The sequence below is a fragment of the Sinocyclocheilus grahami genome, unplaced genomic scaffold (assembly GCF_001515645.1).
Source record: "Sinocyclocheilus grahami isolate Dianchi unplaced genomic scaffold, SAMN03320097.WGS_v1.1 scaffold33.1, whole genome shotgun sequence".
NCBI lineage: Eukaryota > Metazoa > Chordata > Actinopteri > Cypriniformes > Cyprinidae > Sinocyclocheilus > Sinocyclocheilus grahami.
In genome coordinates, this window is record NW_015505212.1 from 2,583,455 (window position 1) to 2,609,199 (window position 25,745).

The window sequence follows — 25,745 nt, forward strand, 5'->3', positions numbered from 1 at the left end:
TTGCAGGAATTTATGACAAAGAGTGGTCATTGTGTGCATGTGACAATATCACAAATGCTCCAAGAATGTGGCTTGTATGGGAGGGTTGCAAAAAAAAAGAAAGTCACTCCTCAAGAAAGGCCATATGCAGTCATGACTGAGCTTTGCCAAAACACACCTTGAAGATTCTGAGGGAGATGAGACTAAAATTTAATTATTTGGCCTCAACACCAAACGATATGTCTGGCGGAAATCCAATAAAGCGCATCATCCAAATAACAGCATTCCTCCAGTAAAGCATGGAGGAGGTAATATCCTGTTATGGGGGTGTTTCTCTGCAGCAGGGACTGGAGCACTTGTCAGGATAGAAGGAAAAATGGATGGGGCAAAATACCATCAAATTCTTGAGGAAAATCTGCTGCCCTCCGCCAGAAACTTGTCAATGGGAAGAAGGTTTACCTTCCAACATGACAATTACCCAAAGCACACAGCAAAACTTGGTTGAAGGAGAAAAAGGTGAATGTCCTTGCATGGCCTAGTCCGAGCCCAGACTTAAACCCCACTGAACATCCACAAACACTCACCATCAAATTGAATTGAACTTGAGCAGTTCTGCAAAGAAGAGTGGACAAATATCCCAAAGTCTAGATGTGCAAAGTTAGTAGAGACAAATCCCAACAGAATAAAGGCTGTAATTAAAGCAAAAGTGATTCAACAAAATACTGACACAAGGGGGTGATCCTTTTTCCAACTCTGTTATTCTGTTTTATTTATTTATTTATTTTTTCTGACATGTTGGTGTTATATCTTACACTTGGATGTTATAAGTTGCACTTAGTAAATACAGCTGGATAAAACAAAAACTTTCATTTCAGGCTGCAAAGCAACAAAATGTGATTATTTTAAAGGGAGGTGATTATTTTCTATCCCACTGTAACTAGTTAGCCAGCTAGATAACTTTATTATCATGACTAGGATTACCACTGTCATGGAAATCCTGTATATCAGGATCCTGGCATTTTAAATGTTTTCCAAATGCCTAGAAAAGTAATTTTATGTACAAATGTATGGATCTCAATGAATATCAGTTTTCTTTTTCAAGCTACTGTTATGTTTGATTTCTGATTAAATTGTTCTTTTCGATTTGAGTCGATTCATTGCAGTGTCAAACTGGTTCACAAAATGAACAGAACGTTCTAAATGAATTATTTAAAAACTTATTCAAAAAGAGGGAGAAGAAAATAGAAGCATAAAAAGCATAATTCCTAAAAATAAGCATAATTTATATCAACAGTGTTTAATACATGACACACACACAAAAACATGTTTAAGTTTGCAACTCATAAAACATGTATATGATCAAAAGACACCACTTAATTAACTAGCAATACTAAAATACTACAATACTATAGATTTATAAACACAGTACAATAATATATAATAGAATACATTTTATGTATATTATACTCGGAACATTAAAGTTTTCTGTTATCTGCATTAAAGTAATTTTGTTCATATTTTAGGGCTAAGAATAAAAATTATTCCTGAACTTTATATTTCATGTATAATGACAATACTGAATGAAAGTAATGTTTCTTTTTATCTTTTGTGTCAATGAAAAACTATTGCATTTAATACGGTTTTCTTGCAAGACCATTAGGGGGCACTGTTGTATCAAACATGTTATTTGTGAAATTGCAGGGGCATGAATGGCTTCTTTGTGTGTAAGTTTAATTCTGTAGTTAGTCTATCATCACACTTTTTATCATAATCCAGTGTTACCAGTGCCAGGATGTGATTCATGGAGTTTAGCTGACGGTTAATGTGCCCTGAGTGGCCAAGTATTAGTGTGATCCTGTACACTGTCGTGAATAATAGTGTTATAATGGACAATAAGTATCAGTTCATGCGTCTGCATGAGTTTTGTGCCTGTGTATTTCAGGTCGATGCTCTGCGTTTACGTCTGGAGGAGAAGGAGGCTACGCTTAATAAAAAGAGCAAGCAGATTCAGGAAATGTCAGAGGAGAAGGGCACACTGAATGGAGAAATTCACGACCTCAAAGACATGCTTGACGTCAAGGAACGCAAGGTCAACGTGCTGCAGAAGAAGGTAAATGACAGTTTGCACACCAACATTGTAGCAAAATTGTTTGTTACTTTGATGGTTTCATTCTCTCAGTAGGAAATAAAACATTGTGATCAAAACAAACTTTTGCAAGCAGTTGAGAACCATTGCAGCAGAGTATGCATTCATAAACATCGACGCACCCTTCATACGGGTGTCATTTCTTCCTCCTTAACGTAGAGGGCACTGTTAGGCCACGTTTGATGAGCTCTGGTGAAATGCACGAAACCAGCCTCACCAAATATCCCTTTGTGTAAATTTATGATTTCTAAAAGTAGGGAAAAGTTGTGTTTGTGATGGCGATGGAGTCTCCTGTTCTCAGAAATGACACACACAGGCCATTAACCTCAGGCTAACAGCGGGCGCCAAGGTTTATACGTCTGTTCTGCATCTTTCATATCCATGAAACAGCTGTTTGCTACTGCCTCGAACCCACGTCGAATATACAAGAAGTCGTAGTTTTTGCCGTTCCCGCCGACATCGCTTTTCATCGTCAATATATCGGGTGCAGCTTTGAACTTAATTTCACAATATACAGACTTTGACAGAAATCGGCACACAAACGGTCAAAATGTTTCAAGCTCGTGGTGCCGTACTCTTTGAGTTTGTCAGAGGATGTTTCCATAGTGACTGGCCATGGCTGGTCATCCCATGAGGCAATGCTTCAGCGGTCACATCCGACTATCAGTTTCAGTTCTTCTGCGCTGAGATCACAGGCTGTGCAAACAAGCCCCCCATCCGCAGCCTCATTAATCTTGACTTAGGGATAGTCTGAGTGCACAGAACCCACTGTGAGCTCACCTTTATTTGGAAAACAGGAAGTTGTGCATCTGTCTAATGGACATTCCAGGGATAATGTTGCAAATAATGCTCCTAAGATCGCTGTAACTTGTCATATATTATTTTACGACTAAGTTTCCCAAAAAAGCACATGGATCATTAGCTATAAAGTAGAACTCAAGTATGTTTGCTTGAATGGCTAAAAGCTGTACCTCTTTGAAATTCACTCATAGTTTACAGAATTGGCTGTTGACTGATAATCGTTACCCTGGTAGACCTTTTTAAGGTTGTAAATTGTGTGTTTTTTTCTAATACAGACTTTAGGATATTGCTCCAAAGTCAAATGCTTTTTTTTCTGGTTTTTATTCATAATATCATTTTATATTCATAATATAATGTCTAAATTTGTGAAAATCCTTAGTATTTTTAATATAGTTAAAATTATTAATATTTAATTTATATTTATATATACATACAATATTTAGTTTTTTTGTATAAATATTTTTGTATACTTCCATGTTTTATTAAAGTGAATTATGTTAAAAATAAGAGAGCTCTATATAGTCATAAATAGTTCTAGTGATAAAACTTGCGTACTTGCTGTTTACCCTGGAAGACCTTTAAAGGTTGTATATAACTTTCTTTTCCTAAAACAGACTTTGAGACAACTTCAATGTCAAATTTGCAGTTTTCTTTTTTAAATAGTTATATTCATGATTTAAGGTGTACATTTTTGAAAATGATTTATATTTTTTAAAAATATTATATATATATATATATATCTAGATATGCATGCATGCATACACACACGCACACTTACGTACTTGCTGTTTTGGGGGAAAAAACCTGATTTTATTTAAGAGTGTCTCAAATATAAAGACATGACTCTTTCTTATCATTGTCTTATCTTTTTGTTATTGGTTGTGTTTTTTGGCTATTTTCTTTCTCTGTTTGTCTCGACCGCTTTGCTTCTCTTCACAGTTTGAGTCTGTAAGCCTCTCAGAGTCATCAGGAGTGCGATGCTCTCTCAATTCACAGAAAGAGAAACATTTAGTTTCCATTATAGTGCTTGAGCCGCTCTACATTGCCCCAGAGTTGTTCCTAATGGCTATAACATATTGAGACAGTGCTATGAAGGTATGCATGGGGCTGCTCAGCAAGACACCATTCAACGCACAGGTCAAACACGAGAAAACGAGAAACCGTACATAGCAAGCAGGATTATATCCAGTGAGGAAACACTAGCTCATGTGTCATTTTGAATTTTTAAAAGCCTTCTGTACTTCTTTCAATGGACATATCATGAGGAGTTAAAGGGATAGTTCACCCAAAAATGTTTAATTCTGTCATCATTTGCTCACCCTCATGCTGTTCCAAACCTGTAAGAATTTCTTTTTTTCTGTTGAAGTTTTTTTCCCTTTTTTCTGAAGAAGATATTTTAAAGAATGTTGGTGACCAAATACTTGACGGTAGCTATTGACTTCCATAGTGTTTTATGGAAGTCAGTGGCTACCAGCAATTGTTTGGTTACCAACATTCTTCAAAATATATTTGTGTTCAGCAGAAAAAAGAAACTTTGGAACAACATGAGGGTGAGAAAATGACACAACTTTCAGTTTTGGGTGAACTCTCTCTTTAACATTTAAGACTAAACTTCCTCCCTCAGTTCTCCCAGACTGTTTATGGAAATGTAGAAACTAGGTGATTCAGAAATAATCATGATTTTGGCATACATAAGAATGAAAATTCGTTAATGAGAAACTTGACCCGCCCTGATGAATTTTTTTGTGTGCAATGCTTAAGATGTTAGCCAATCATAGCAGAGCTCATTGGCATGTAGAATTCTGCAAGATAAATGCTGCATCAAATGTTTCTCGCCGCCTCTATAGTGAAGTATGCAATTTCGGATGCAGCCAAAGTAGCAAAGACTGCCTGTTTCATTCCGAGGGTCAGTGAGAGTGGAAATTATAATGTAAAAAACAGTTTTTGATGTTAAAAACATTACAAGCAGGCTTTAGAAAAATAAAATGCTTCAGAAGTGTAGAATATGGCCTCTAAATAAGCCACACGGTTTAGTTTTTTTTCAAACAACATGTAGCGCTGTTACATTTGCATGTACGAAAATGAGCTTTCCTAGACTGTGCATGTCTGTGTATATAAGTGAGTAAATGAATAGATACACAGTGTCCTGTGAAGTATGCATTCATTCTCAGGGGAGGCCTAGTTTGGGCTCGTTTCTTTTTTCTCGCATTCTCCTTTAAAGGGATAGTTCACCTTCAGTTGCTGGTCCCCATTGACTTCCATAGTATGGAAAAAAGCCACTATGCAAGTCAACTGAAGGTGAACTATCCCTTTAATGTCTGAACATTATTTTTTTCTCCCGCTTGGAGCTGTTTGGCTTTGTGATTGTTTTCCCAGCGGCTGCTGGCTGTTGCTTTTCCTCTCTGCCTTCTCAGTGGCACCGTTTGCCTGCGTGGATGTGAGCGAGTGCGTGCCGAACAGAGCAAAACACCTCCTCCAGCAGCAGCCGAGAGATTCGGCCTGCTCTTTTCCTTCTTTGTTTATATTCAGTGTTTTGTGTTTAACTTAACACTTACCCTTTAACAGCCTGGAAAATAACGATAATTTAATTGGCAACTGTCAGATAAGGTTGCAGACAGATCCGCAGTGGAAGCGGCTGAACTAAGTATTGAAAACAGCGGTTTGGATAGGAATTCTTTCACAAGTTCACTGCAGGACAGGCTGCAGAAAATAACATTTGTTAATGCGAGGAGGGAGGAATACAAGACACAATTCAGCAGAACTCGCTCAAGTATGTAAACTCGCGTCGAACGTCTTGATGGAGAGCAGCTCTCTTTGGCATGAGAGGGTTGTCAGAGACACTTTGTCTTATGGATGAACATGGGCGGCGCTAGGGTTGGTTTTTTCCCCCTTTTTTCCCACAAAGTTTATCCAATTAGGGTTGCAGTTAATAAAAAATAGGCTGTCTGCGTCTTAATTTGAAACGAAATGTTTAAATTATAGCACATGAATTCTGTTCTTCAGACGACACCAAAGAAATTAAACCTGTTTGTTGACTTTGCGGTCAGAGTTTCGCTCCATCCAGATGTAATAAACACCCAATATTGAGCGTTGCTCAAGAAATTTGTCTGCAAACTTTAGAAACATAATCCAGGACATTGAGGTTCTTGCAAAACTTTCATATTGAGACACAATTTCATGAACCTCATGAACTTTCAGCAAATCCAGCAACTATATTTTTCTTAGAAGTAACAGCCTGCTAACTTCTGAACAAACTTGACACTTTGACGACATATAACTGTCGTCAAAGTACAATGTGCATTGGACTACACTGCCGTTCAAAAGTATGGGGTCAGTATGATTTTATGTTTTGAAAGAAATTAATACTTTTATTCAGCAAGGACACATTAAAGTGATCTAAAGTGACTGTTAAAGACATTTATGATATTATAAAAGATTTCTGTTTGAAATAAATCCTGTTATTTTGAACCTGCTATTCATCAAAGAATCCTAAAAAAAAATGTATCGCGGTTTCCACAAAAATATTAAGCAAACGGTTTTCAACATTGATGATAATAAGAAATGTTTCTTGAGCATCAAATCAACATGTTAGAATGATTTCTGAAAGATCACTTGACACTGAAGACTAAAGTAATGGCTGCTGAAAATTCAAAATATTAAACTAAAAATATATCAAAATACAAAACAGTTATGGTAAAGTGTACATTTTAAATGTGACATTTTAAAACATTTACTGTATTTTTGTTCACAAATGCATTCTTGGTGAACATAAGAGACTTGTTCCAGAAACATCTTACTAACCCTAAACTTTTGAAAGGTAATGTACAGCAAGCTAAAAGGGTCATCATTGTTGTTTTATTTTAACAACAGTGATTTAAAATCCATACAGCGGTTTACGATCGGCTGAAACCAAGTTTAGTGGGACATTTTTAGTTTTCGCGCCAGTAGAATTGAGGGTTTTACTTCATTAACAATGACTCACTGCACATGTAACGTTTCAACATATATTTTGAAGTGTATTATATTCCCGTATTTCATCGAAGGATGTCCCCATGCGCATTCACAGAGGGTTTAGGCTAAACCCTGAACATTCACTGACCCCACAACCGCCCCCATGGATGAAGAGCTTCCAATTTGCTACACTTTTAAAGGCTGGTTCAGAACGCAGAACGAGTGTGTGCTTTTTGCCCCTCTTCTTTTCGACGGCTAAGGGGTTGAAGAAGGCTAACAGGCTTAGCACCACAAGGAAAGCCTCTTAAACAGAGCGTGTCAGGCCTGGGTTGTGATCTTCTTGCTGAGAAAGAGACTCTTACGTTGTTTGTTACCGTCCTTCAGTTGAGAGAGAGCGAGAGGGAGTAAGACACAGACAGAGAGAGCAGAGCTTTAAGAGGGCGCATGCTAATAAGTGCCTTGTGTTAAAATAATGATAAACCCCACATCAAAAGGCCGAGAGTCTTAAGCCCCTAACAGTCTGATAGAGAGAAGGAGAGAGATCCTCTCTGCTTTTGACTTAATTGGGGGAAAGAAGTTCTACAGAAGTTTCTAATTAATCTGCACTTCCTCCTCCCCATCTCTCTTTCTCTCTCTCTCTCTTTCTCTCTCGCCCTCCCTCCCTCCCTCATATTCAGACTTTTCCATTTCAAAGTACTTCAGTGTGTTTGCTTTACACATTATAAAAATACAAATAAAAGCAGTGACAGACAAAAAACAAAGTGCAAGTGTTACAAAAAAGTAAAGTGTTGCAATAAAATAAAAAAATGTTTTATTCTAATAAAGAAATGGTACTTTGAAATATACAGTGGGTACGGAAAGTATTCAGACCCCCTTAAATTTTTCACTCTTTGTTATATTGCAGCCATTTGCTAAAATCATTTAAGTTCATTTTTTTTCCTCATTAATGTACACACAGCACCCCATATTGACAGAAAAACGCAGAATTGTTGACATTTTTGCAGATTTATTAAAAAAGCATTAACTAGTCCCTTATTTATTATTGTGCAAATGTGTGTTTACAGAATCTTTATGTATTTTTTTAATGTACGCAAAAACAGTAAGAGTAATATTGTGAAATAATATTACTATTTGAAATAACTATTTTCTTTTTCTAATACATGTTAAAATATAATTTATTCCTGTGATGCAAAGCTGATTTTACTCAGCATCATTACTCCAGTTATTATCAATATTTCATATTTTTGTGGAAACCACAATAAATTTTTTTCATGATTCTTTGATGAATATAATGTTCAAAAGAACAGCATTTATTCAAAATAGGAATCTTTTGTAAAATTATAAATTCTCAGTTTAATGCATCCTTGCTCAATAATAAAAAAAGAAAATTCAGAAAAAATATGATTGTCCTTTATTCTTATTAAATATTAATATTTTTGAATGGCATTGTTCATATCTACTAACCAATACTAAATTAGGTTACAGTGATTGCAGTAAACATAATTATTGTAAATAATATTATTAATTTTTCATTTTAAGTTTTACCTTTACTGCTTTATTAAAGGAGGTGCATTTAGAGATGCAGGCCAACAGTAAAACTCAATTCGTGCCCTTTAAAGAGCTTTAACTACAAGCAGTAAAACTCTGACCACCTTCAACTTTTGAGTAAATCCAAATAAATGTGTCTGTTGCAATTTATTATATAAAACTAATGACTCACAGTTGCACAGTGGAATTTCCCTCCTGCTGTCACTTTATATCAAAACGAGTGCAACTAAAGTCATGTGATCTATAACTAGTCGACACAGCCCTGGCACGTCGACTACTGCCAGAACTAATCGACTAGTTTAGTGCCACCCCTAACATATGGTGATCAAAGCAGGAATATGAATTTTGACAATTTTGAAAAATTAAGGAAAATCTCTTTCTGTGTGGGAGTTTGCAGACACAAAGACTGGCGTCGTGCCACTTACCTGTCAGGTCTCACCCACTCAGGTGCCAAGCTCCTCGCGCTCATTTGCATTACTGAGCAGCGTGTGTGTTCGACGCCACCCATTCCGCTTCAACAAACCTCTCGTAAATGACAGGATTCATGTGTATGTCGCTAAATAAATCCTGACAGGTGGATCAAGATCCTGACGCAAATTGGCTACTTATTTGTTTATGAATAAATAAATTAACATTAAAGATTTATTTTTAGCTTAAATAATTTTTTATTTGAGCAAAAAGAGACTGCAGAGGGGTTTGAGAGACCGCTCTGATTTTTCAAAGTTGTAAATAAGATTACTGGAGTGTGTTTCACACAATTTGTCTTATTGAATGTGCTACTACTCATTTATTTATTTATTAATTTGTGAAATGTATTAGGAATTTCTGAATGAAAATTATTTTGAAGTAAATCCTACGCAATTTTTTGAGTGTGAAATGGGAAGTCATAAATAGGGTCAATTACACTGAAAAAAAATTGGTGTTGGATTCAATTTATAATTATTTAGGTATACAGTGTATACCCATTATTTCTTATTATGCAAAAAAAAATATCGATCTCAGAACACTGTGTTTGACAAATCATAATCAAGAATCAGGGTTATTACAGTTACAAAAATTACTAACCATTAAATCCCCAAACTGAAATTAAAACCATTAAAAGATGTTTTGATACTTGGAATAAACTAAATGTAAACTAAAAAAAACAAAACAACACGTTTTATTTCAGCTATTTTCCAGCACAACATTCGTAATTTTCATTTGGTTTAACTTAATGTATGAAAATAAATAACATTTTATAGACGTATACTATATAAATAACACTACTAAAAATGACACGGCAAAATTACTAAAACTTCAACCAAAATTTTAAAGAAAATGGAAACTTACAATGGAAATAGAAATGTTTAATAATTCAAAATATTAAATTCTACTAAAATAACACTGTGAAGAATTCCAGAGAACCTTCTAATAAAAAGTGCTGGAAACATCTAGCAAACAGTTTCTCTTATACATACAGTATAACCTTCTTAATACACATCTGCCGAAAATCTGCAGAAATGATCTCCCCTCCCGTCGCGCCACTCTGTGGGTTTGACATGTTTTGTTCGGCTTGCACATTGCATACAATTCTGATGCAACCCGTTGTAAACGCTCAAATCTTTTCACTCTGTGCGTGTTTGTGTGTGTGTGTGTGTGTGTGTCTGTGCCTGTTGTCTTGTTGTGTGTCGTGTGCCTCTCTGTCTGTTTCCAGAGCTCACACAACACTGACAAGCAGCAGATCACTAAGTGAAACAAAACACTCTTTAATAATTCAGACAACCCCCTCCCTCTCTCACTCTCTCTCACACACACACACACACAAACACACAAATCCCTTTAAGTCTCCAAGCGTTTGGATCTCTGACGGGCAGCTGCTCTTTCAGTCTCGTCTTGTCTTTTATCTGCTCACACACTCTCGGATGAAACCAGAAACCGGGTAGAGGAGCTTGTGGGAGTGTGTGAGTCCATCTACACACACTGTTCTTCCCTCAATAACACACAAATCCCTTTAAGTCTCCAAGCGTTTGGATCTCTGACGGGAGGCTGCTCTTTCAGTCTCGTCTTGTCTTTTATCTGCTCACACACTCTCGGATGAAACCAGAAACCGGGTAGAGGAGCTTGTGGGAGTGTGTGAGTCCATCTACACACACTGTTCTTCCCTCAATTTTAGATACCAGGTCATTGAATTCCGGTTTAAACTTCTCCCAACATAGATTTTTTTTCTATTTGAACGTAATCATCATTTGGCTTGACATGGATCCCTGTAATCTAGATCTGAAAGCCCATCTTCCCTTTATGAGGAAGATGAAGGCATTTTTCCTCCATTAACTCTACACAGGATCGCAGTTTTCCTCTCAATGCACTGATTGTTTTCCGAAATATAATTGCTGTTATCATATGACTCTGCACATGCATGATACTAGCGCAATAAAATATTCATGAGCGTATCGCGTGCGCCGGCCAAAGCTGCACGGGGTAACCCAAAACTCTGGGGGATGCTGGGTAATGGGGCAGAGGAGTGTAATCAGGTTGCGTTACACAACCAGGTTTCATGGGCGACCGCAGACGATATCAAAGGGAAGGAGGTGAAGTGTGTGTGAATGTGTGTATCGTCGGACAGGTGGAGCTGTCAGCTGTGTGTTTGATTAATGAAGGGCTGGAGATGTTTAACCGAGTATATTGGACATGCACTGTTATGCTTTTGGTACGTAGTTATTCCACAAAAAGTCTCCCACAATTCCATACCAGGACCATTCAGCACAACTTCTTTTCCCCCCACTCAGCTTTTCGCTTAAAACTAGCTGAGACTAACCCCGACATCTGTTCAAACATGTCTGAAATTATTTAAAACAACAAACCCTGCCGTACTTTTCATTATTTGAGCAACAACTGTCGTTTTTTGAACCAGGGCAAATTCATTATAGGGTTTCTTCTCACTTCTCCCTCTGCCTACAGTTGTTATCCTTGTAATCGCTTTTGCTAAAACATTCACTTTATTTTAATTACATTCATAGGTCGACACAGCTTTATCTCTCTCAGCGGTCGAGTTCGGAAACCAGATGTCACGCCGCTGTCACAGTTTTCTCTTGCTCTTTTCCGGACACTGAATAAAAAAAAAAGGCACTTAAAGACTTCAAACAAACTACAAAGGGAGAAAAGATGTGGGAGATGTGGCTGAAGGAAAGATTTTTAGTCTGTTAATTTTGTTTGGTTTATAATAAATGTGGGTACAGATATTTTTAATAACTAAAAAAATAGGTGATTTCCATTACATTTTCAGTTATTTTCAAATGTCTTGAATCATGAATAATAATTAATAAAAAAGAAAAAAATATATAGCTATATTATATAAATGATACAGCATAATATATATACATTTATATTTCTTTAATGGAAGAAGGAAAGATTTTTGGTCTGCTAATTTCGTTAGGTTTTTAATGTAGTTATAGTCATTTTTGATAACTAAAAATTAGTGAATTTTATGATTTTCAGTGATTTTCAAATGTCTTGAAGCAGGAATAATTAATAATAATAACAATTAAAATATGTAATATAACATGCTGTAAGTGGTTTATAATGGCTTATTTTTACTTTAGTTACAGAGGTTATTTTCATTATTTGTCATTATAAATGTCTTGAAACATGAATAATAAATTATTAAAAACAACAAATATATAGTATTTTTTATTATTTATATATGTATGTATGTGTATATACAGTATATGTGTGATGATATATTTATATTTATTAAATGGTAGAAATGAAAGATTTTTTTGGTCTGCTAATTTTGTTTGGTTAATTTTAAAGTTAGTTTTAACAATAAAAAAATAAGTGAGTAATTTTCAAATGTCTTGAAAATTAATTAATTATAATATACTGTATGGTTTATAATAACTTTAAAGTTTTAAAAATTATTTTCAGTTATTTTCAAATGTCTTGAAACATAAAAAATAGTAAATATGATATATAAGTTATGTAGAATTGTATACATTAGTTTTTTTTAAATATTTAAATGTATATAAATTACTGATGTTTTTGTAATAGTGTTTGTTTCAGCCATAGCAACAAAACTTCTGATGCCAACCCTTCAGAATATACATCTTAAAACAATTACGTTCATATCAAAGACCATATATTTTCTCTAAATCTTGTTCAGCCCAAGAACTTTTACTCGAAACAGTCGAGGTAAGGCCTGCTGATAAAATGTGTTTGCACACAGAGCAGCTCTATCAACAGCAGGTTGTTTCAAAGCAGCTAAAAGAAACAAAAACGGCAACTATTTATCAAATCTGCCAGCGTTTAATTGAATGTGAAACGGTGGACAGGAACAGTCAGTCTTTTCATTGAGCTGTCGGGACATGATGAATGGAGCGAAACGTGGAAATGCCCATCTCTCCTGTGCCATTCATCAGCTCCGGCGTTACGCACACACCAGCCGCACACGCAGATAAGGAAAGTTTATGAAGAGAATTAGTTCCGAATATGCTTCTAATGAGGCCATTATTTATTTTCAGCTGAACAGCGAAAAAAATAATTGTTTTTAACTGATCTGACCCCCCCCCCCCCCCCGTCATTCATCAGCTCCGGCGTCACGCACACGCCAGCCGCGCACGCAGATAAGGAAAGTTTATGAAGAGAATTAGTTCTGAATATGCTTCTAATGAGGCCATTATTTATTTTCAGCTGAACAGTGAAAAAAATAATTGTTTTTAACTGATCTGACCCTCCCCCCCCGTTCCTAATGTTGTTGCATATGGAGTGCTGTAAGTGCATGTACTGAAAATAAAATGAAAAATGGCTTCACTTAGTCTACTGTGAGCTTAAGTGTGAGTAAATGTTGTTTATTGTGCTTTAATAGATATATCTTCATCTGGATCAGTTCGATGTCATAAAACTGTCTCTCTCTCTCTGTGCAGATTGAGAACCTGCAGGAGCAGCTGAAGGATAAGGAGAAGCAGATGACCAGCCTGAAGGAGCGCGTCAAATCCCTGCAGGCCGACACTTCAAACACGGACACGGCCCTCACCACGCTGGAGGAGGCCCTGTCTGAGAAGGTGGACACCCACGAACACATACACACATTCGTGTACAGCCACCAAAATTCATCAATGTCCTGTTGTTACCTGTTAAGTTCACTAGTTGTCTGGTTTAGGGTTGTCACAGTAGCAACATTTTCATTGGTATGACTCTCACCCATGGAGTGTTCAAAGCGGCCGTCAGTTATACACTAGCAAATTGAATTGACGTTACACAGATATTATTGCTATTGTTATTCATTCATTTTTTATTAATCATTCATTTTAGTATTTACTGGAACTGAAGTACTGTGTTTGTGGCATTCATACTCTGTTTATAGCATTTTCATCTGGATCAGTTCGATGTCGTAAAACTGTCTCTCTCTCTCTCTGTGCAGATTGAGAACCTGCAGGAGCAGCTGAAGGATAAGGAGAAGCAGATGACCAGCCTGAAGGAGCGTGTCAAATCCCTGCAGGCAGACACTTCAAACACGGACACGGCCCTCACCACGCTGGAGGAGGCCCTGGCTGAGAAGGTGGACACCCACGAACACTCACATTTATGGCCGCTGAAAACTAGTTGTCTGTTTTAGGGTTGTCACAATGCCAACATATTTATTGGTATGACTCTCACCCATTGAGTGTTCAGAGCAGCTGCAAATCAGTTATACACCAGCAAATAGGGTTGACATTACAGATATTATTGATATTAATTATTACTTTTGTATTCATCCTTAATTTGAGTATTTTCTGGAAGTACTGGTACTGTATTTTTTGTCATCCATACTGTAGCATTAAGGCAGGTGGAGGGGCTGACATTTGAATCTAGAGCAGTGAATAATAATTAATAACCATACCTAATATGAATGTACAACCTAATACTATTAGTAAATATGATATACATATAACTAATTTGTTTATTATTATTACTACTATTATTATTATTAATACTAATACTACTAGTAGTAATAGTAATAGTCATAGCATTTTCTAACTAGAATTAATTAATACTTATTGTTAAATTGGTAAATATTATAATAATATTTCATTTAATTGTTTGTTGTCATAATGATTATTATTATTAATAGCAGTTGTAATAATACCAATTAATTATGTAAATGAGCTATTATTATTTATATTTAACATTTTATTAATAATACACTAATTTGTTGTTGTTTGTTACTATATTATTATTATTATTATTAACAACCATTAATATTCATATTTAATATTAATGTATGATCTAATACTAATAGAAAATATTATATAAATGTTGTTTATTATTGGTAGTAAAAGTAGTAGCATTTTCTACCTATAATTAAAATTCTTTTATATGTAATATGAATGTGTAATTTAACACTTTTAGTAAATATTAATATTGCATTTAGTTTTTTGTTGTTGTTTGTGATTATTATTAGTAGTTGTTGTAGTAGTACTTATGTAAATAATTTATTTATTATTCTTTATACATTTGATTAATATTCCATAAAGTTGTTTATTATTATTACTAATATTATTATTATCATCAGTACTAATAGTGCTATTATTAATAACTAAACTGGATGTGGTAGCTTGTGTTGTTTCCTTCAGAGACATGATTTCACAGGTGACGTGAACTGCAGTTGCAGAACAGCAGAAGCTGTGAATGTGTGTGACAGCGGTGAAGATTGCTCTGTCACACACTCTTATGTAAGGACTCAGTCATTCTCACACCACGAGTGACCTCCCAGCAAGTGTACGGATCCACAGGTCAATCCCCGTCACTTCTCATCAACTCTCATCACATGCGCTATTATCTTCGCCAACACGTACACGTAGTTCACTGAACATTTCAGGTCACGGGCTTCCAGAATGATGCAGTTCTCCGAATCAACATATCCTCCCCCTCCACCACCACCTGCCCCCTGAACTCCAGCTCATGAATATGAATGAATTAACCCCGGCGGTTATTAGCATTGTCTTACACAACCGCAGTTTGGCAGCGATCTGCTGTTCTGCATTTCCCCACTTCATCTCGCTCACATACCCTCACGCCCCGAGGTTTGGGCCTCCTGCTTCTCCCATCCGAGGTGCGGAAATTAACTTTGTCAGCCATCTGCATATTGAAAAAGAAAGCTCTGGCTCTTTTAGTGGACCCACATACTCGAACACAGGCGGACACGTATGCACTTTTGCAGCAGACAGACATTTGCAGAGCGTATCTGTCCTTCCTTACTTAAACGCATGCAGTTTTCCATTTCACATACCTCAGATGCCGTTCGATGCATATTGTGAACCCGGTGTGAGAGTTAGCTGGCACGGCAATGAGCGGTCATGCTTAATGTCACATCTCAGCGAGGATTGGCCAGGAACGTCAGCTCGGGAGAGTGAAATACAGCCCTCGCGGTGAAAAATGCAGTGCGGGCCTGAAAAAGAGCAGTGCTATTATTGTCCGGTTCGGCCGCTCGGTGTGTGAGTTTTGGCTGGCACGGGTGTGAAAGTGCTGGAGGCTGATGCTCTCCATGATTCCAGCCATCCTCTTTCACAGGCCATCGACTGCGCCAAAACACTCTTTCCTCAGACCTCTTATTGTCTCACGTTGTTGCTCTGTGTGTCTCTTTTTCCTCTCTGAATTATTAAAGGTGTTTTTTTTGAGACCTTATTAAAATGTGAGTACAATGCAGCATAGTAGCCGTTCACATCAGATCCAACTCATTAATACTAAAGTTACTTCCATTTTCTGAAAGCAGACGCGGCCAAATCTTCCAACACCTGGCCAAAGTTTGCACATGTGTGAGATTAATGGATCGTACGGCGAATGTGTTCATTCAGATATGTTCCACTAGCCGTGCAGAGTTCTGCTTAAGATGGGAATTAAGGAATTGGTGTGCCTGCGCTTTCTAAACTTTGACCGGTATTGGCCTGCTCTTGTTTTTGGGTAAATTTTACAACCCTTACATAAATCGGAATGCGAATAACCACAAATTAAATTTAATCTTTGCTTGTGCTACATTTTATTTAATTTTTAATCTTAATATTTATTTATTTATTAGTAATAAATATTATATTTTATTCTATTTAATAATAATAATAATGAAATAATGATGATAATAATAATAGCTTATTGTATTATTAATATTTATTTATTTATTTATTTATTTAAAATAACTTAATACTTTTAATTTTAAGTTATACTTATTAAGAACAACAATTACAATAAATAATAATAGTCATAATAATCATATTTACTTTTTATATCAGCAATATTATTATTAGCTTTGCTGTGAAAAGGTAGGTTTTGGTAAATGTATTATTTACTCACCCTTATGTCGCTCCAAACCTGTATGGTGGGGTTTTTCCCATGGAACACAAAAGGTGAAAGGAGCAGGGTGAAATTTACTGTAACTATTAATTTATGATCTTGCATACTATTGTATATTGTACTGTATAGAAAACTAATTTTGTGTTCCACAAAAGAAAGTAAAATGGGCATTATTTTTCTCTTTGCTTCTAAATCACACGCTTAACATGCTTTTTTTTTGTTTGTGATGTTTGTAGGAGCGTATTATCGAGCGTCTTAAGGAACAGAGGGATAGAGACGAGAGAGAGAAGAGCGAAGAACTGGACAGCAGCAAGAAAGAGCTCAAAGAGCTGAAAGAGAAAGTCAACTTACTGCAGGGAGAGCTGTCCGATCGCGAGGTGAGAACTTGATTTTGCATGAACAAACTAATTCTTTATTAATGCCAGTATTGTATGAAATTGATGATTTTTCTCATGCTGTTTTTGGAATGATCTTCATCTTGTAGTGACATTGGTGAAAAAATGACAGAATTACATTGTAGGACATTTTAAGCAAGTTTTCATTTTTGGGTCAACTATTCCTTTAAACTGCAATGTCATCTTGCGAACATATGCTCAGCTTTGTGTAATCTGTTTGCATATTTGTGAACAGACGCTTGGGTTTGCGGTGTAAATATTGCAGTCATGAATTGTGGCCTGTACGCTCAACTAAAATCCACAACTAATCCCAACGATCCTAAACTAAATCTCTGCTATCAGGAGAACTGTAATTAAACGTAAAACTATTATTTTATGAATCAGTTGGATTTGTCTGTGAAATTTTTGCGCATATTTGCAAAAGATTAGCCTGGATTGTTTCTGTATGATTGTATGATTATATCTTGCATTTGTGAAAGCAAGTCTTGTTACAGGTTTTTGTACTGTGCAAACAAACATTCAACTGACCAACAAATAGCTCAGAGGTGGGCGTCCAGCCGACATCTTGTGCAATCTTGCGTTCATATTGTTAGTTCAGATGGCGGTTTCGCATTTATAATGCAGTAATCCTCTATAATGTGTCAGGTGTGGATTAAAGAGGTTGAAGCAGATCCCAGGCAGCATTAGAAGCGTCGTCTTTAGATTGCACTATTGGACGAGGTGCTCAGGCTTGATAGAGACAGACTGATTTCGTAGCCGTCCACACAACCTCAGAGGAGCTGTAGTGATGAGAACAGACATGCTGGACCCGCAACACTGTCAGTCCTGCGTGTGTGTGTGTGTGTGTGTGTGTGTGTGTAGGACATGAAGATAAATGGCAGATTCTAAATGTGAGGGAGCGGCCCCTCCCAGAGAGCAACTTCTCATTTATCTTTCTGTCTTCAACTTCTGTCTTCTTTTTTGCCTTTTGCCTTTTGCCTTCTATCCTTTTTCTCTATCTTCTCGCACTTTCTTGTATTTTGTCTAGAATCTCTCCAATAATAGCCCTTATGTGAGTATAAAAGGAATAGTTGATCTTAGGGATGCACGATATATCGGCCACCATATCGGTATCGGCCAAAATTTTCATATCGGTGCATCCCTAGTTGATCTATAAGTAAAAGTTTGGTCATCGTTTACTCGCATTATGCCGATCCAAACCTGCCTGATTCACGAAAGGAGACATTTTAAACAATTGTATTGGTTGCTGAAGCTTTCTGAAGATTTCAAGCTTTATAAAGGACAAAAATGTTGTCATGATGTACAGGATAGTTTAAATGTTTTGCATTGCAACATTATTTTAAAGCACATTTCCTCAAATTCTTATAACATTCCTTTTTACATTTACTTTTTTTTTTTTTTGTATTTTCATTATTTTTTCATTAAATTATTACATTTAAAAAAAAATCTATTTTATTTTTTATTTTTTTTAAAGCACATTTTCTCAAAATTCTTATTGTAATGTTTCCTGCATTTTATTTTCATTTCATTTCATTTCTTGATAAATAATCTTGGTATCATTCAGACCAGTTTTGTGAACTGGATAATTTCAGTTCAAACTGGTGTGAATAATTTGAACATTCAACTCACTGACTGAGTCATAAGGCTCTGTAGTAAATGATGACCGAATGTTCATTTTTGGTTGAACTATCACTCTAATGACTGTATTTGCACTGTACATGTACCCCGTCTTTCCCCACAGCACTGTGGCTGTTTTATTATTCAGGTTATTCTTGTTTGCTGTGATCTCTGCATTCCTCTCCGCTGTCTGCCTCTAGAACATGGGCGATGCACATCCCCACCACTAAACCACTTCCTGTCTCACCCCCATACAGTAGTTTCTTCCTCTCATCTGTAGCTTTCCCTTTCCCTTTCCATTTCCGTTTGCTTCCAAACGTCCGTAGAAATTCCATAGCGTGTGGGTGAATCTCATGAAATCATGTTTGACACCAAAATCAAAAAGAAAAATAAGAAATTATATAATTATTTAAATTATAAATAAAATGTTGCCAAATTGTAGGATTAAAATAATGACAATGCAAAACACCTTAATGACAATTAGCCACAGTACCCTTCACAAATTAGTATTTTCAATTGTTATTTTTTACGTATTACAGTTACTGTAATACAGTAAGGTCAGTAAGATTTTTAAGATACATTTTTTTGGTGTTTTTGTCTTTATTTATAGAGTACAATGGTATGTCAAAGCTATACTTGTTTATTTATATTTATTTATTTATTTATTTTAATAAATACTTAATATATAGTAAATATAAATACTTCTATTCAGAAAGGACATCAAGAAATAAAAGAATAAAAATATTTTTATTTTGTTACAAATATGTTTATATATTTTATGTATCAGCTATCAAAGGAATAAACAGTTATATATTAATAATAAATCATTAACATTTGTACTATAATTTTGATTAAATGCAGCCTTTGTGAGCATAAGAGACTTCTTTCAAAAACATAAACATTATAAAACCATTTACATTTTGAACAGTAGTTTGTGTGTGTGTATGTGTATGTGTGTATATATATATATATATATATATACATACTGTATATATATTATATTTATAATATCCGTATATATGTGTACATGAATATTAATTTTAATGAAATTCTTGATTTTTTTTTTTATATGCATGAACTTCCTATAAACAACATGAACTTCCTATAAACTCTGGGCGTGAAAGTAGGATTGATTTTATTGTAGTAAAATATAATTTTATATTTATTTCTTTTGATTTTGGGGTTAATTGTACCCCAGACATCTTAACAGATTTTATGAGATCCACCCATGTCCATTTGCTGCACGTAAAAAAGCAGAGCGTCAGTGTCCTGGATATTTGCATTGGATCACGGCTGCTGTCCTGAGCTGCATGCAGCAGCCTCCCATCACTCAGCGTCCTGTTATATCCCTCTCCTTGTTTTTCCTGCATTGTGTTGTTCCTGAGCAGTGACCTCTTCACTCCAAGCTCTTTCGGTCTCCCCTCCCGCGCACTAATCATAAAGTGTGGAGTCCAGCACATCCCATCATTCCCCTCTCCTGTTTTCTTTACCAACGCGAGAGAACGTGGGCCGGCAGTATGAACATTAAGTGTATATTTTGGTCCGTGGACTCCAGTCGAGTGTGAAATTGTGGGGCTCTCCGACTGAAAGCGGAAACGGCAGGAAAGGCCTCATAGATGGAGGGCTGCAGTTTTAACAGTGTGCCTGAGACTCTGCTTAAAAAAACAGAGAGCTGATGTACTGCATATGTGCAGAGGCCTGTACATAATAGCACACGATATTTGTAATATTACTATTGCGATGTAACCGCTACTGTAACTCTAAATCATTCTCCGGTTTCATATTTTATCACTTTATTTCTCATAAAAGCCTTTGTGACGTTAAAGGAACAGTTCACCCAGGACTGGAGCTTTCCTTCGTCAAAAAGGATTCATTTCAATTGCACCATAATAGTACCATAAGTGGTCCATGTAACTTATAGCATTTGATTGCTTGGGGTGAGAAATAGATCAAAATGCAAGCTACTGTTTTACCTTCTAGTAAAGGGAGTCAGTGAGCTGAACTCAAACTGGATCATCTAATTTATGAATGAATCATTTAAAACTTGATCAAAAGATTCATTGAAAATATTTTACTCATAAGAATGATTTACTTAATGATTTATTTACTTGCTCTAATAAACTCTTTATGAACTCATAATGGAGAATGTCAATATTTTCAGTGAATAACAAGGATATTTTTGGTCTGTTTGTCATATAAAACCAATGTATGATTTCAGAAGATTTAGAACATAGTGTAGGAGACATATGAGCCACATTTATGGTGCTTTTGCATTCTTTTATAAACTGGAAAACTCTATAATCTCAATTCATTATACAGTTACACCAAAGAAAGACAATCATGCTGCTTTGGAACGACATGAGGGTGAATAAATGAGTTTTTAAATTTGAGTGAACTGTCTCTTTAAATGTTTTTGTTTCCAAACCAAGGCCAGTTTTTTGATCCAATCTGAGCTGAGTGAATTAAATCCTTTTGATTGCGTGCTTGTATACAAATGTGCATTTCGAAAAGAAAAAAAAAACTGTCACATGGCAATTTTTCTTGGCTCTTCGCTCTTCCTGATGTTGAAATTGGCTCGAAACTGTCTGGCTGTGGTTCCAGTCTGCATATTTACATGTGTTTGTGCTCCGGTTGTTTCAATGCAATCAGGGACTGTGGCATGACATTAACAAAGTCTCCTCCTGCTTCTCATTAGCCTCCCCCCCCCCACCCAAACCTGATCGTCTGCATTCAGAAGTAGATTGTTCAGTAAGTGCTCTTTGATTTAACCTTCCTTTCCCTTGCCCTCAGGCCTCTCTATTGGACCTGAAGGAGCACGCCTCGTCCCTGGCCTCCTCTGGACTGAAGAAGGACTCCAAGCTGAAGAGTCTCGAAATCGCTCTTGAGCAGAAGAAAGAGGAATGCACCAAACTTGATAGTCAACTCAAGAAGGTGAGCCAAACACTTGGAGGGAATTGAAGCATCACAGCTAGCAAATACACCGGGTCTCATCAGCTAAGCAGCCGAGAACGCGTAACAAGCCATTACGGAGACTGGCACGCCGTTAGCACTAAGCTGACAACACTTAATACATTGACAGTGAACTGAATGTTCACTCAAGTGCACTTTACCTGTGGAGTTTTTCTCTGTCGAGTGCTGGGGGGGGGGGGGGGGGAGAGGAGATATTAGCTCTGCTCCAGACCCGAGCGAGACTACGGTCAACATAGGCCACTACCTTCAACGACAGCATCCTAAATGAATCAGAATCTAATACTTGACTCATTTATTATGTTATGTTAATTATGTTAACAGGCACTCAAATGCAAGTGAGAAAAGATACTCAACAATCGCTTAAAGTTCATTCCAAAAGAGTCTGATCAAATATTATAGATATACAAAGACAGTGCACTCAAATACTTATGAATGGGAGAAAGTGCATTGCACAATATAGCAGAATAAATCCTGCCTTTTTAATAGAAGATATGTGCTTTTTAACATCATCTGAGCATAAGAATCTGCATTTATGGGATCGTTCATGTCACATTTTGTTGCTAAATTGAAATATGTTATTTAATTGCGAGTGTGGAAAGCAGATTTTGAAATATCAGGATTTCCTTATTCAAATACATAGGACTTGAAATGCCTGAAATAGATGGCCATCAGGTGAACAGACTTGTCCCTGAAAGGGACTTTGGTTTGATGTTAGCATTTTGCTATTGTAGTAAGCACAGCACTTACACACATTGTGTGAATTAGTCTAGTTTCATGTAGAAATAACTGTTTTTCTATCCGTGTTTTAAAGTACTGAATGAAGTAAGATTACTTATAGTACATTTACATATTGAGGGTTTTAATTTAGTTTAGGGAATTAGCAATTCAAGAACTTTTTTGAGCATCTATGAAACCTAAGAAAATGACAGCTCTCTTGGTTTTGGAAAAGAGCTATTTAATGAATTTCACATCTTATGGCTCCTGCACACTACAGAAATCTCTGATGGAACGGGTTGGAACATTAGATTAAGATTTAGAACATAAGATTTGATTTAAGGTTGTGAAAACTTTTCTGAACTTTGGTCACATTGCGCTATGTAAACTCTAGCATGCAGGTGCTCTTATGCCTCACTTCTGTGACTCGTGTCATGGAAAATGCTGTACATGTTCCCAATTAGGGCTGCACGATATTCGAAAAAACTGACATTGCAATATTTAGTTCTTCTGTGATTTTATTTATATATATATATATATATATATATATATATATATATTATTACTTGATATTTATACTTGATACTCCCAACCATGTCTGTGACTTCTCTTCACCGTCTGTTTTCACACTCCTCTAATTCTGTATTTTCTCGTCTTCTTTCCTCATCCTGCCTCTTTGTTGTCTTCGTTGTCTCCTGATATTTAACCAGATCAAATATTTCTCACTTTTTGCTAAAAAAAACATTTCGTCATTACTTTGTTTATCACCCGATTCGGTTTTCTTCCCCAACTCCTCTGTGTTTTTCTTTCTTTCTTTCTGAAAGCGCTCTGAGCTCATGTCAGGCCATCCCTTCAATCTTGTAAGTGCATCTCAGTGTGAAAAGCCTCCCTTAGCAGTGCCAGCCTATGTGTGTGTGTATGTGTGTTACTAATAAATGTGTGAGTGGAGCTTTGCTTGCATGAGCTCGAGGCTTATCTCAAGTTTAGTTTTGTGTGTATGTGAGATAGAGAGGATATGCTGGCGGTGTTCTGAGATTTGCTTGCATGAGATCTTTCCTTATCTAAAGCTTGAGAGTGATGATCTTGTGTGGTTTGATGTTGCTCCTCAGCGGAGCTTGGATTTAGTGGCATGTTTGTAAGCTGATATGTGTTGCATTGAGCTATGTCAGTATGGTGTGCACGTGCCTTTACAGATGCTACACTTTTAAAGTGCCCAATCTTAGTTTTTAGTTAGGATAGTTTTATTAAACTTCCCTTCAAAAATGAAATTGGCATTATTTGTTCACTATCTTGTCATTCCAGATCAGTATGATGATTTGTATTTATTTATTTTATTTATTCATTTATTTTTTGGTCCATGGAACATGGACAGTCAACAATTTTTGACCATTTGTTGATGATGATTATATTATTATTATTATTATTATTATTTACACTTTTAATAATAAACTAAAATTAAAAACAGAAAACTTTTTATTACTTAAAATAAAATATACTGAAATTATATATACAGTGCCGTGAAAAGGTTTTTGCCCCCTTCCTGTTTTTTTCAATTTTTTGCGTATTTGTCACACTTAAAAGATTCAGATCATCAAACCAATTTTAATATTACGCGTAAATACAAAATGTAGTTTTTAAATGATAATTTCATTTATTAAGGGAAAAAAGCTGTCCAAACCTACCTGGCCCTACGTGAAAAATTAATTGCCCCTCCTCTTAAATCATGAAAGAACTGTGATTAACCACATTATTTTAGAAAGCTGAGTTAAATTTCACTAGCCACACACAGGCCTGATTACTGCCAGACCTGTTGAATCAAGAAATCACTTAAATAGAACCTGCCTGACAAAGAAAAGCATGCTTAAAGAGCAACACATCATGCAGTGATCTAAAGAAATTCAAGAACAGATGAGAAACAAAATAGTTGACATGTATCAGTCTGGAAAGGGCTTTGAAGCCATTTCTAAGGCTTTGGGACTCCAGCGAACCATGGTCAGAGCCATTATCCACAAATTGAGAAAACTTGGAACAGTGGTGAACCTTCCCAGGAGTGGCCGGCCTACCAAAATTACTCCAAGAGCGCAACGACGACTCATCCAGGAGGTCATAAAAGAACCCAGAACAACATCTAAAGAACTGCAGAAGTTTGGGACAATTTGACTGAGTAAATGATGACAGCTTCAATTAAATGATTCCTTTAAATATTCATACGTTTATGTGCTCATAGTCTGTGTGCTTGTGTGTATGTAGGCGATTGTGCTTGTTAGTTTTTTCAGACTGCAATGAAATCTGTGCAAGTATGTTTTGTTCTGCATGGTGATTCTGAGCTCTCGTATGAACCGGTCACCTTCGTATGCACATTCAGAGCTCTTCGTGGCTCGATGAGAAGATCTGGGTCCCATCGTCCGTTCCAAGAGTAATGAAATCTCTGGCAGCGTGTGTGCATCTGTGTTCGCACAGGGTCTCATATAAAAGCAGTGCAAGTGAAAACCTGCTGACAGCTCGGTGGGCGTCTGCTGTGATTGGATGAGACAGAAAGGGGGCGGAGGACTCGATTGTCCCCGTGTGACCGGCAGGAGTGTATGAAGATGGAGGTGTCAGCGTGGCTCACGAAATGAGAACAGACATGCCACCAGAACATCCAACGGTCTACATTACTCTAACCAGCCAAGAGTCCAGTGCACTTCAACTCAACTACTTCATATGGAGGCACATCAAAACTCTCTTTTATATCCCCTGCTGCTCACACATGCACTTTTATATCATTCAACACCAAGATGTTTTCTCGCAAGAACATTTATAGGTCAAGAAAGTCAGCATAAATGCATATAAACACTGCAAATGTGTGCTGTTTTCACACAGTGAAACTTTCTTTTATTTTGCCCAGCCAAACGGTCACAGGCTCAAACATATTATTAAACAACATTATTAAACCGCATTTCCCACAAGCCCCTGTTTGGTACTGAGACACTGGTTGTTCTTTGAAAGATGGTGCTGTATTTATTGACCACTCTGGCTTTCCAATACCAACGAGCTTCATGGAGCTTACAAGCAGACACCCGCTAATAACTGTACAAATGATAGTTTTCTACATAGTCTTTCTGTCACTTTTTTTCTGTTTTTCAAAGTACACATCTGTGTTTGTATTGTGAACGGGTTTGTCAGTGGTCCTGAACACATGCTTTTCTTATGTGATCAGATGACTAATCATGTGGCAGGTTCCAAGAATACGGTGCACTTTGCTTTAAACACATCAATATATATGTGTATATATATATATATATATATATATATATATATGTATGTATATATGTGTGTGTGTATAT

The 25,745-nt window shown here is 36.3% G+C and overlaps 1 protein-coding gene across 3 annotated transcripts in view; it reads left to right on the forward strand.

The window, feature by feature from the left end:
• Positions 1-25,745, forward strand: part of LOC107580227 (ELKS/Rab6-interacting/CAST family member 1-like) — a 202,882-nt gene that overhangs the window by 43,568 nt on the left and 133,569 nt on the right. The window contains exons 7-11 of one of the 3 annotated variants that reach the window (XM_016265968.1): positions 1,922-2,089; positions 13,324-13,461; positions 16,960-17,100; positions 21,526-21,666; positions 23,244-23,279. In XM_016265968.1, the coding sequence (XP_016121454.1) occupies positions 1,922-2,089; positions 13,324-13,461; positions 16,960-17,100; positions 21,526-21,666; positions 23,244-23,279 (624 nt within the window). Of the gene's footprint in view, positions 1-1,921; positions 2,090-13,323; positions 13,462-13,820; positions 13,959-16,959; positions 17,101-21,525; positions 21,667-23,243; positions 23,280-25,745 lie in introns of all 3 variants that reach the window. The other 2 variants (XM_016265973.1, XM_016265961.1) reach the window with 2 other exon arrangements.